We start from the raw sequence: 12,759 nt of genomic DNA, 5'->3' as shown, positions 1-12,759 counted from the left end.
TCCTCTTTCTTTCTTGACTTCGGTCTCGGTCTCGGTCTCGCTGGGCTATGTGGTGCAGTCCGGTCTTAAGAGCTTCCCTTTCTCTGGGGCATCGTAGTCCTTCGCGGGCACAGTCTGCTCTGGCCCAGCTGAAGCACCTGCTGGAGGAGGAACTGGAGGGCATCCGAGGCGCCGGGACCTGGAAGAGCGAGCGGGTGATCACATCAAAGCAAGGGCCGCATATTCATGTAGAAGGCAGCCAAAGAGGTAGGCGAGACCGAAGAGGAGCTGCCCTCTTTGTCAACTTTAAAAAGCGCCATTTGGGTGGAAAGCTACCGGATGGGAGCGCGCTGGCTGAGAGTCGCAATAAAAGTAGAGGATCCGCACCGGCAAGCGTTGCTATCATTTCCCCCGCCCCCTTCTTTCCAATACGTAGGGCTTCTGTGCTTGGTAGGCAGAATTGTAAAAGCTGTATTTCTTGAATTTCTGCCTGATGGTGTAAAATTACAGGAATCCCGCTAGAAAGACGGCGCCAGCTCCGTAGAAATGATCCGCTCTCATATTAAAACAACCGTATAAGGAAGGAACATATGTTAGCTTTTGTGCAAAGACGCGCAGATAGAGGTCTGGTCTGGGGAGCACAGAGCCAAGCCAGAGCACAGAGCCTAGCGAGACAAACCCTTCAGGCATTTCTTGTTAAGCTAATAGGAGACTCTAGTCTAGGAGCACCTTATTGGAACTGTGCACGACATTAAAGGCAAAGATTTGCAGTCCAAATTAGTCACCATTGTAAGAAGATTGTTAATCTGAGTAGCCTTTTGTTGTTGCAAGGTGAAAAATCTGACCAGTCAGGAAACTAGCAAAGTGAAAAACATGCTGGATGGTTTACATTATAGTACAATGTTATGTTTACCTTCTCTTCCACGGCTCCTTTTGTCCTGGATCAACAATCCATGTTTTCACCCTTCCCTAGCTTTGTAAACTTAATTCATCCATCAATATCTGTTGCCATTCTTCAACTTTAGTTTTGGTAGACTTTTAAAATATTGCAATGAATTCTGAATATGTGTTCAACTTTTTATCATGCTATGCTATTATCTGCAAGCATATTTTACTATATTTTCTCCTGTATTTACAATAGTTTCCTCCTCCTATATTTCCTCCTGCATGCGAGTTTTATTACCATATCTATAGATCAGGAGTAGGCAACCCTGGCTCTCCAGCTGTTGCTGAACTACAATTCCCATTACCTCCAGCCACAATTTAGTGTTCATTTAAGATGTCTGTTTTCTGTTAGCCCCTTCATCTACCATAGCATGCCAAGACCACCTACAATGCTGGGTTGTTTTGATATGGGGGGGTGTTCGACATCAAAGCTGACTCTCACTTGTCATACTTACCTGGCATATTTTTGATTGGAGGATCAGATGATCAAATATAAAGTATCTTAAGTCTGGAAGTATATTTGTGGTTTTACATAGCTCAGTGGAACTATGGTAAGGTAAAGTGTGCCGTCAAGTTGATTTTGACTCCTGGCGCCTACAGAACCTCCTCCCACGCGGCACTCTCTGAATAAATGATGTTGCTTAGCATAAGAAACTTATTACACACATTTATAAACTACTTAAAAAAACCCAAAGTGGTTTACGTAGCACAAGAAAAGAGGTTTCCTGCCGCAGAAGGGCTCACAATCTTGAAAACACGCCGCCACCACCACCACCAAAGCCACTGGAGAGATGCTATGCTGGCTTGAATAGCATCAGTTCTTCTCCCCCTGCTAAATATAAGAGAACCACCACTTGAAAGGTTGCCTTTTTGCCCAGTTAACAGGGGCAACCTCAAGTTGCTCTTGCCCTAATCTTTAGTCCATCCCAGGTATAATAGAAGCTTAGTGTATGTTAAGTAAAGACTCAGTTGGCTGCGTTGCTGCACTGGAATATTTCCATAGTTCTGACCTTGTACTCGGTAGCTCTTTATGTGTTTGTTTTATTTGGTCTGCTTGTTGAGTTGAATTGAATTCATTGACCTGGTTCCAACTGAGATTATAAACTGACAGGAGGTGGGGTGAAGGGAACCCCACCCCCTAGCATGGCTGGGTTTTGGCCTCTGTACCCACACTTCTGCTTTAGAGTATGGGCGTCTGCAGGACTTTTTCCAGGGGGTGGGGTGGGCAAAGGCTACAATCCTAAACTCATTTGCCTGGGAGAAAACCCCACTGAATTCGATGGGGCTGGCTCAATGTGGGGGGTGGAACTGCCCCTTCTTGCCCCCACCCCCCTGTCCAGACACCCATGTTTGAGAGAATGCAAGATGCAGAGGTGTGTGCTTCCAGACTAGAGCCTAAGCCCACCGGGCTGTGTTGAGCTGAGGAAAGTGGGGTGGGTGGTGGCACAGTGATGTGATAACCTGGCAAGTTTGCTTTTGAAGTGTCTTTACTCGGCATATAACCCAAGCACAGGCTCAGCTCAAGGTATCTGCCCACAACCAGCCACAGCAGTCAACAGAGAGCATTTTTTCCCCTAGCTCCATGCTTTCAAGAATTATACCAGGCTTTGCCTATTAGCCTGTACCAGATTATGTCCCCGGTCCCACTTTAGGTACCAAAATGTTCTAAAATTATGTTGGCAATCCTAGCTCCAGGTAGAATCACAGTGCACAACTACTTAAGAAGATGGTTACAGCTGTGTTGTGTTCACTGCCCAATTCCTCCTTCTGGCTTTCCCCTTCTCTTTGCAGATATCCTGAATTTCTGTGCCAATAATTACCTGGGACTCTCCAGTCATCCTGAGGTGATCCGTTCTGGCCTAGATGCCCTGGAAAAGTATGGCGCTGGCCTCAGTTCTGTCCGCTTCATCTGTGGAACACAAGTAGGTAGGAGTATGGAGCCATCGGGGGTGGTTATATCCCCACACACAATTTGCATAGACTGCAAATGTGTTGTATAGAGTCTTCTTTCAATAATTGTCTAGGTGTGATGCTTTTTGACTAGATCCACTATTGCTTTAGCAGGTAAGAAGAAACTCTGTTTGCATGTTTTGGTTTTTGCTGCTTCTGATTTCTATTCAGCTGTAATTCCAAAGTGAAGGATTTTGCACTTAAAAAGAAGGGGGTGGGTTCTACATGGAAAAAGCTGGATTTTTTTGACTATCAAAACCATGCAGAGCAAGTACACTTGCATGTGCAACAGCCATTCCTTGCATGTGCAACCTGGCCATGTTACCCTGAAGAATGGCACTAATTCTCATGCCCTGTTTCTCCTCAGTCTATTTTTAAAGGTAAAGTGTGCCATCAAGTTGATTTCGACTCCTGGTGCCCACAGAGCCCTGTGGGGTTTTTTGGTAGAGTACAGGAGAGGTTTACCATTGCTGCCTCCTGCGCAGTATGAGATGATGCCTTTCAGCATCTTCCTATATTGCTGCTGCCTGATATAGTACCAGCAGGGATTTGAACTGGCAACCTTCTGCTTATTAGTCAAGCATTTCTCTACTGCACCACTTAAGGTAGTTCAGCCTATTTTTAGGCAGAGGTTATTTACTCATACTCACTGGCTTTATTTTGCCAGCCAGTGAGCTTAAGCAGAAAGAAGCAGATTTAAATGGGCTTTTTCAGGTTCAAGGGATGAGGATACAGAAACAAGTATTTCATATATGTTAATTAGGACTCTAACCTAACCTATTTCCCCAACTCTGTTTACCAGAGCCACAGTTAAACTGCCACTCCTGACAGTTGACCCCTTTTTAAATTTCAAAGGTCAGAATGGCAAACCTGTGGACCAATAAGGGGCCAGAGATTTTGTCCTTAGGCAGGAGGCCACTCCCCTAATCTGGACATTCTAAAGCAGGCTGTCTGTTTGACAGCATGTATTGCAAGGCTACACAACTTCATCTCTCCAGCTGTTGTTGGACTACAACTCCCATCATCCCTGAGACTATTGGGCACTGTGTGCTGTTCAGAACATAACTAGAGGGATCACAATATGGTCCCATCTGCCACCAGCCATAAACAATTCAGGCATGGTCTGAGGCCACTCTGTAGCCACTCTGCTGATGTAAGGAGATGTGGGTCTGGTTGGTGCTTGGATGGGTGGCCTAGAAACCCCATGTATGTCTGATGGAAGAAAGGTGGGCTAGAAATTTTATAAATAATAAAGTTCTGCCAGACTTACCAATACGTGAACTGGCATGGAGTTCCTCCAGGAAGATGAAGTCACATCCTATTTTGTTTAGTGGTGCTAAAGTAATTAAACCAAGTCTTTCGGGCAAGAGATTTGGACTTGAAAGGTTACAACCTTTCACGTATACATGTTTTCAATCAAGGTTGATCCAAAGGTTATACAGAATACAGATATGCCTGTGTGAGTGTGTCAGTGCTGGGTCATTGGCAATTGAGTGAATACATAAGAACTCAATAATAAGTCTTTGTAGGATTGGAATGAGTAAAACCTAATTGGGGAGATCCACTGGATAGTCAGTACCGAGGCAGAGCCTATTGCAAGCCTGATCTTAGAACAGGTAGGTCATCCAATTGGGGTGACAAGTACTAGGGAGAACAAGATACAAGGTTGGTGGTAGCCAACGTTGCAACCAGACTGATAGCCCAAACACAACTTGCCAACACCAGGTAGAACCATAGCTGGAGTCAAAGAGAGAAGCCAGATAACCAGTCTAAAGAGCAGGAACTGGGAAGCTGGAAGCCTGGGCTAGGAGGCACTTCAGCTCAAAATCAGGTGACTCAGACTTGACCTGGAAGCATTTATAGCAATACCAAGAGGAACCAATGGACCACAATGAGAGAGGGTAGAGCTAGGCTTGGACTTAGGAAAGCCTTTCTTTCACTCTGCTACTAGAGACACTTGTACACAGGACCAGAGGACTGAATCCCAGCCCATCCTGAAAGGATGTGATCACATGCTCATAGACAAGAGAACTGGAATCTGATTGTAAGATCATCAGTAACAACTTGAACCCTTTGTGCTCTCTCTGTCTGCTCCAACTCTTCAGAATATTCACAAGGACCTGGAGGAGAAGATTGCTTGTTTCCATCAGAGAGAAGATGCCATCCTCTATGCAAGCTGCTTTGATGCCAATGCTGGAATCTTTGAGGTTCATAGTATTTTGTGTGAAGGGGAATAATGGGGGTGGGCTGGGGAGCGGAAAGTATCAACATGTCAAAGCAACTATGTGTGGTCAGCAAGTTCATTTTGCTGGTTTCAGAACAGAACAAAGCCTCACTTGCTAAGTGATACAAAGGAAAGAGATACCTGCTAAATTGTTCCCTTGTTCCTTTGGGTACTTACAGGTGTTACTGACCCCAGAAGATGCAATCCTTTCAGATGAACTGAACCATGCCTCCATCATTGATGGGATCCGGCTGTGTAAAGCAAATAAATACCGCTACAAGCACATGGACATGCGTGATCTGGAAGCCAAGCTGCAGGATGCACAAGTAACTTGCTACTGTTCCTCCTGAGATGATTTGCAACATATTGCTTTGAAGCAAGCAGTTGGGTTTGATCGCTGGTTTCTGAACCAGTGAGCTTTTTTCCCCCAGGGAAGAGCCATCGTTCAGTGGAAGAGCATCTGCTTTGCATGTAGAAGGTCCTGGGCTAGTTCCTTGGCATCTCCAAGCAGAACTTGGGAATATCCATCTGAAACACTGGAGAGCCACTTCCAGTCCGTGTAGACAAGACTGTATGAAATACACAGGTGGTCTCTGACTCAGTGGAAGGCAACTTCCCATGTAACCTATGAGTCTCAGACTCCCCAGAACACAATGCAAATATGAGAATTAGTGGACAGGCCTACACTTAGATCCTTTTTCAGTGCCTCTAAAGGTGATGAGGGAAGGAAAAGCCCTCACCTTATCTAGGTTTGGGAGAAGGGCAGAGACTGTCCCTCACCCAGCACTGGAAAGAGACTTTTTGTTGCACTGAGTGTCTGTGAGGTCCAAATGACATGTTGCATTATGCACATTATTGACCATGTGTGTTGTTTCCTAAATAACATCCGGCAGGTGGGGGGGAGTTGAGTTTTGGACTGCAATGGAGGCAAAGGGTTAAATCCACCTCTTCCTCTGCATGCCACAGACCTGATTCTGATTATTCTTCCTCACCACAAGCAGCTGTTCTTCAGGAAGCAAAAAACAAGCACACAAGACATAATGTAACATGTACCTTGGCCTTTGAGACTCTACAAAACAGAGATCTGCCTACCCCCAGCTGCAGCAGAGCTGGGGAGGAAGCTAGAACCCCACATCTAATAGTCACAACAAGGCTGGTTTGTGGTGTCAGACAATATCCCACCCTTTCCTTCAGGGAGGTGAGGTAGAGCAAACATTTTGGCTGATTACTAAGACCTGCCCAAATGTGCAGGCCCCTGTCAATGCTTGTGAGTTAGCTCTGTACCCCAGAACATGCTCCAGACTCTTCTGAAAAATTTGGAGGATCCATGATGGATCTGTGGAGGTTTCTTAGATGTGAGATGGGTTTCCTGAAGATAGAAATGTTCCAAAACCTCTGAGCTAGGTGATCCATTGGACTCTTTCCATCCCTAGAGTTCTAGGATTCTGTATGATGGTGTGATTTTGATGTCCCAGCCACAAGCAACTTTCTCGGTCCTCCTCATTACTTACAGTCTTCTGCCTGCATGTTCTTCTGAACAGAAATATCGTCTGCGGCTGGTGGCCACTGATGGTGCTTTCTCCATGGATGGTGACGTTGCCCCCTTGAAGGAAATATGTAACCTAGCCCAGAAATATAAGGCCATCGTGTTTGTTGATGAATGCCATGCTACTGGATTTCTTGGGCCTACTGGACGGTAAGAGATCTGATTATCCTTCCTTAAGGGTTTCATTACCTTAGTTTTCATTAAGGTAATGAACATTATCAACAGTGATTTGTTAAAAGAGGCTGTTTGTGGGATGATGGCAGTATTCTTTCTACATTGAGAAGTAATGTTTGGAGGATATTCCTAGTCTTGGGAATAAGAACCTAGTCTTTGGTGCTGCAGACAAAGTTTGATTTTTGGAACCCCTGCTCCCCACTAAGAAGTGCAAACCCCAACTTTAGCTTGAGCCATGCAGATTACTCATTCTTGAGGTCTAATGACCAGCCCTTGCTGATTTGAGGACACAAGTGGGGTTGGGGAGGTGGAGTCCCCAGTCAATTTGGGGGGACAAACCTCTTAACACTTCAGAGATGAAAAGATGCTGCTGTTAATTTGGAAATCTAGTCTTGGATAACTTATTTTAGGAATGAATGCTGAGTTAGGCAATTCATATTCGAGAGGGCATGCAGCTTATGAACGAGCTGTCTGTTGGGAACTGAAGTGCAATGAGCAAAGAAGATTGTGTCTTCTTCTCTCTCGTGGGCAGGGGGCAGTATTGCATACTACATTTTTACACCACTGTGCAGTACTTCAGGGGTGCAGTACAAAAGGGAGAGGGAGAATGACCAGCAGCGCTATATTCAGGTAGTGTTTGAGTCCTCACAAGAACTGGTGTCCTAGGTCTAACTTCTGGCAAGTTGAGATTTAGGGCAACGTTGAACACAAAGCCATATTGTGAACCACCCAGAGGCACGTGTGTGGGGCGGTATAAAAGTGTGACAGACAGACAGACAGACAGACAGACAAAATATACCCCCACCTGGTAAGCTAACAGTGGCTGGTGTTGCACTGAAAGAGATGATTTTCGCTCCCTGGATTGTACTGTCACTTGAAGTGCTGCTGTTCTGTGAAGGCCAAGGAAGCAGCAAGGTTGCAGGAGGTAAGTGGCAGTGTGCTGCCATTAGGTGGCAGCAGCCTTGGCGTAGTGCCTGAGCTGTCTAGGCTAATAACAGTTATTCTCTTCTTGCAGGGGCACTGATGAACTCTTGGGAGTGATGGATCAAGTCACTATAATCAACTCAACACTCGGGAAGGCACTCGGGGGAGCAGCAGGTCCAGCTTCTAACCAATAGTGTCTCTTTAAAAACCACGTATAGGGTCGTTTCCCCAGAGGTCTCTCTACATAGGATCTCTGTCTTTCTCCCATTTATTGGAAAAGATTTGAGAGTGAGTGTCAGATCATAGGACCAAAGCTAGAGAAGCTAGACTTGATGAGCGTCCTTGAAGCAGGAACTGGGAAGAGGAAGAAGGTTATGAGAATAGCATTGGGAAGGTACCAGAGGTCACCTAGTCTAATTGCTTGTCCAAACATGTTGCCATCCACCCAACAGCACTTCACAATTTCCCATTAGGAGGAAAAACTGTCTAATACCGCTGCAGTGCTCTTCCCTATCCCAAATACTGAGATTGGAAAATAAGCCAAAGCCCACCTTCTGAGCCTTTTCAAAAAGAAATACAGTGGGGAGGGGCTGAGGCATCAAAGGCTCATCCCAGCCAACTCCCCTCCTATTTGTTGTGGCAGCACATGATGCCATTAGGAAGAGTGGAAAGGAAAGTGCCTGCTGCTGACCTGTCTTGTACAAAACCATCCCAGGACCAAGGAAGGACTCCAGAGTAATGTGAAGCTATTGAGTAGCTCTTTCTACTGTTTCCCCTCTGCCTTTCTTCCTCTTCTTAGAACAGGCCTGCAGAACATAGGACCTACCAGTCCACCAGTTATGTATGATGGCTCATCAGGGTCTTGGGAGAGGCAGAGAACTAGAAAGACTTACCAGGCTGCAGTACATGGGGCTGGAAGGGATGAGATTTCTCCACAGATGATTTGGCCCATCATGTGGAAGGGACCATAAATGCACCTGCCCAGCTTGGCACGTTGGGCATGCTGGCAGGCACAAATGTGGTCTATATGCACAGAAAATCCAGTGTAGGCCAAAACTGAATGATTGATTCCTCGGGGGCGGGGGGAATAACCCAAGAGATCAACTGCTCATTGTGGGCCTAGGTGTGTTGGATATGATGTGCATAGACCATATTTGGCTCTGCTACCCAGGCAGGGACAGCAGAGGTGTGGCTCCAGCACCATGTGGGTAAGGAGGGAAAGCACATGTATGTTTTGCTCCATGGAATGCACAGAACTGAGGGGTAAGTATAGTCTAATGTAGCCCTTGGCTGCATCTTGCAGGTCTGCCCTAAAATCATAACTTCTTTGTTCTGCAGGTGGCTACACAACTGGCCCTAAAGCTCTTGTTGACCTTCTCCGCCAACGTTCTCGCCCTTACCTCTTCTCCAATAGCTTGCCTCCTGCTGTAGTGGGCTGTGCCTCCAAGGCTCTGGACCTGCTCATGGAAAGCAATGCCATTGCACAATCCATGGCTGCCAAGACTACACGGTGAGGGAGGGGGAGGCTCTGCATGCACAGTTGTTTCTTTTACTTACTCTCTTCATCCCATAGGCAATGAGGCTATTCACACAGGCGTGCAAAACCTGAGTAAGGGAGCCCAGCCCAGCTTTGCATGCATGTGTGAACCGCCAGGATCGTGCCCGATCCTGGTGGCACCATGGCAGCAAACCTGTCTACAGAGCCTCCCCTCAAAACAGGGTTAGGAGAGCGAGCGGCTGGCAGACTCAGGGAGGGGGGATTCCCACAATGTACCGTGCACTCACGTGCTGCATTATTGGAGCCCGGGCGGCGGGAGGTGCATCCCATCGTGGTAACCCAACCCTTGGAGCTGTTGGCAGGAGCTGGTGCTTGGATTGCCCACCCAGGATCGTCATGAGGATCATCTGCGGGGAGGTAAGCACTTTCGGGCTTCCCTGCAAAAACGGGTAGCCCTTTCTCACTGCACATGAGGGAGGGCTCAATATCTTCCTTCACACATGGAGACTGGGGAATCTATTTAATTGTGGCTGGCTTGTTTGCCTCTGGCATGTAGAATCCTAGTGGAGTTCCTTGGAGAGGCTTATGGCACCAGAACTGAGTTGTGTTTCCTATTCTACGCACATAATTGCAACTGCATGTGCACCAACAATACCAGATCAAGAATGGATGCATTTGCTTATGAAATGTGTTCCTTTCCTGCACAATCTGGAACGTGGCTGGGTGGGGTGGCTGCCTCAGGCAGCAGGTTGCCTGAAGCCGCAGGTTGCCACCTCCAACGGCCCAGCATCCCCCAAAACCTTACCCAGCAGTGGTGTGCCAGTTGGATGGAGACACTCTAGCCCAGCACTCTCCTCTCCTCCAAACTTTGTTCTATTCCCTTCCCCTCTAGCTTTTGAAAAAGCCCGGTGTGGGAGTGGGAGGGGAAGGAGAAGAGCAGCAGTACCAGCAGGCTACTGGGGAGGAGAAGGGAAGGGGAGCTCCACGAGGGTGGGTGGGGGAGAAAAGTGGCTCACTTCGCACACCACTGGGAAGAAGAGGGGAGAGCCAGAGTGGGAGGGGAAGAGCAGGGTGCTCTGCATCTGCTGCTTAGGTGGGGAGAAAGAGCTGGGAGAGTGGAAAGAGCAGCATGTTCCACCAAGGCGGTAGGAGAGGGGAAAGCCAGGGGCAGAGGAAAGGCTGGTTTGTTTTGTATGCTGCTGGAGAGGTGAGTGGTAGAAGGCCAGGAGCACACCTGCTTACTGCAGTACTGTGGGCACTGGGTGGGGGTTGGGGGGCGCTTAGGCTGACCCTGATTTTGAAGGCTTCCTGTACATTACCTGACATGATCTCAGTCCTTACCAAAAGCTCAACGTATCGGGAGAAGGTGGCAAAATATCTGGGGCCACGGCTGTGCAAACTTGGGAAGCTAGCTAACAAACTTGCTCCATTTGTCTAATAATCTCATGGGTGTGTTCTGCTATCAGAAGATATTCTGTGGCACAGATCAGAATGAAAGTGATAGAGAAGACGGACTCTTCAAAACAGCTGGAAATGGGAGGGTTGATACCCTTGGCCTGATTTGCACTGGTGCCAGGTCTGTGAGCTCAGGGTAAAAGAGGTCCCAATGGAGAAACAAAGACGTTCCTCTTCTTTACAGGTTCCGAAGCAAGATGGCAGAAGCTGGATTCACCATTTCAGGCAATAACCACCCTATATGTCCTGTGATGTTGGGCGATGCCCGATTAGCTTCAATGATGGCTGATGACATGCTGAAGAGAGGTAATCATTGTAGGGGGTGATCCACAGAGCCTCTGGCATCTTTGTCCTTGAATAGGGTAGCCACCAGGTAAGTAAGCAATGGGAGCACTCCAACACCAGAGAAAGAAGAAATCTGATAAGTCAGTTCCTGCTTCAGGAATTTTAGAACAGAACTGCCTTTTTCTGTCATTTTAATCACACTTGGTACAAGAGCACAAGTCCATATAAGCTGGAGCAAAGTCGGGATTACATGACCATCTTTTAACTGGAGTTTCTGTGGCAGCTCTATAGAGGGCAGCATTGTCTCTAGAAAAACCATCATGGATGTGGGATGCTCATTAAAGCACACCAAAGCACCAAATATCTCCTATGCTCTTGTCCAAATTCCAAAGCTGGCTGCACACATTTTGCTGGTTTGTTTATCATATTTTTGTACTGCCTGATATGTACAAAATCTTCAAGAGGTGCACTCAAACATACACAACAAGAAATTCTGGGTTGCATCTCTCAGATTGCTCTCTTGAAAGCACTAAAGAGTACAACAAGCTTGCAGTCAAAGAAGTGGCTGGTCAGATCAGTAAGGTGAAATTTCTCCCCACTACACACACGTGTAACTGTACTTTGACCTTTGTTGCCCCCTTAGTGTTGAGTCCTAATGCCATAGGCACAATGACAAAGACAACTTTCCCTTCCCTCGGATAAAGAGTGGACTGCAAACACTTTATTTCTGTGAATACATGAACATTCTTGCCACTCCAGTAGCTCAGCCAATCAGCATCAGGGTATTGTCACCACAGTATGATTCAGGTTGCTACTGCAAGCTATTGGTTGGGCTGCTTTAGCAGTTAAGCAAGCCCTACCAGCTGCTTCTACTTCTCACCCAACAGGCATCTATGTCATTGGCTTCAGCTATCCAGTGGTACCCAAGGGGCAGGCACGTATTCGAGTACAGATCTCGGCCGTTCACAGTGAAGAGGATATTGATCGGTGTGTGGAAGCCTTCTCTGAAGTGGGCCGTAAACATGGGGCCTTGCCCTGAATAACTGGAGAACACACATACTATGTGGCACTGTACTGGGTTTTCGAGCTGGAGATGGGCCATACTACTCTTCAGAGAGTTGTATGTTCTCTGAAAAAGAGGCATCACTACTTTGGTGGCCTTTCTCGTCTCACTTCCATCTATTTGATCAGAAATATCAGTAAAGTATTTTGATATTGTTTGGTTAAACCAAAGGTGATTGTGGAAGAAAAGACCCGTGTGTTCACTGTGGGAAGCAATACCTCAAACCACTTTAATAAACTAATTATTATATGACTCCCGCCTAGCAGTGTATTCCTAGTAATGCATTCTACCATGACCAAAGGAGGACCCTAATAGGAACAAAGAAGATGGGAGGGTAATACAAGTGCTGTTCACTCAGGCCCTGGGGAAAGCTTTTTGCTGTCTCAGAGCATCCTGTGATGTAGAGGGTTGGGATGATTTCTCAAAAACTAAAGCATCAATGAGAAGTATTTGCCTACTTCTAGCAACACTGTCCTAGCTTGTAAGCTCGTATTTTAAAAAAAGTCTTTTATAGTTTTTGGGGTCAGGAAAATGAAAAGAATGGCTTTCTGGGCTGCTTTCTTAACAAACCAAACCAGGCAATATAGTTGATGTTATAGCTGATGTCAACCCTTCCACTTCTGAATCTGTAAGCTAAGTTTATTTTACAGCCAAAGAATACCTGCATAAGTAAACACTCTTCCTCAAACAAAAATAAATGTGCAGACAGCCAGCCA

At 46.6% G+C, this 12,759-nt stretch overlaps 1 protein-coding gene across 3 annotated transcripts; it reads left to right on the top strand.

Moving 5' to 3' along the window:
• Positions 1 to 47: 47 nt before the first annotated feature.
• GCAT (glycine C-acetyltransferase) lies at positions 48 to 12,295 on the top strand. 3 transcript variants are annotated; one of them, XM_053255832.1, is made up of 9 exons: positions 48 to 246; positions 2,716 to 2,846; positions 4,980 to 5,081; positions 5,278 to 5,424; positions 6,640 to 6,794; positions 7,834 to 7,916; positions 9,081 to 9,252; positions 10,880 to 11,001; positions 11,868 to 12,295. In XM_053255832.1, the coding sequence occupies exons 1-9, from the start codon at positions 48 to 50 to the stop codon at positions 12,017 to 12,019; spliced, it is 1,263 nt and encodes a 420-aa protein (XP_053111807.1). In that variant the 3' UTR covers positions 12,020 to 12,295. The 3 variants fall into 3 exon arrangements, with proteins under 3 accessions (XP_053111807.1, XP_053111808.1, XP_053111809.1); XM_053255834.1 differs by lacking the exon at positions 48 to 246 and adding an exon at positions 2,483 to 2,619; XM_053255833.1 differs by lacking the exon at positions 4,980 to 5,081.
• Positions 12,296 to 12,759: the final 464 nt, after the last annotated feature.

Source organism: Hemicordylus capensis, chromosome 5 (genome assembly GCF_027244095.1).
Source record: "Hemicordylus capensis ecotype Gifberg chromosome 5, rHemCap1.1.pri, whole genome shotgun sequence".
NCBI lineage: Eukaryota > Metazoa > Chordata > Lepidosauria > Squamata > Cordylidae > Hemicordylus > Hemicordylus capensis.
The sequence above is the reverse complement of the archived record's forward strand: the minus strand, read 5'-3'. Positions and strand labels throughout refer to the sequence as shown.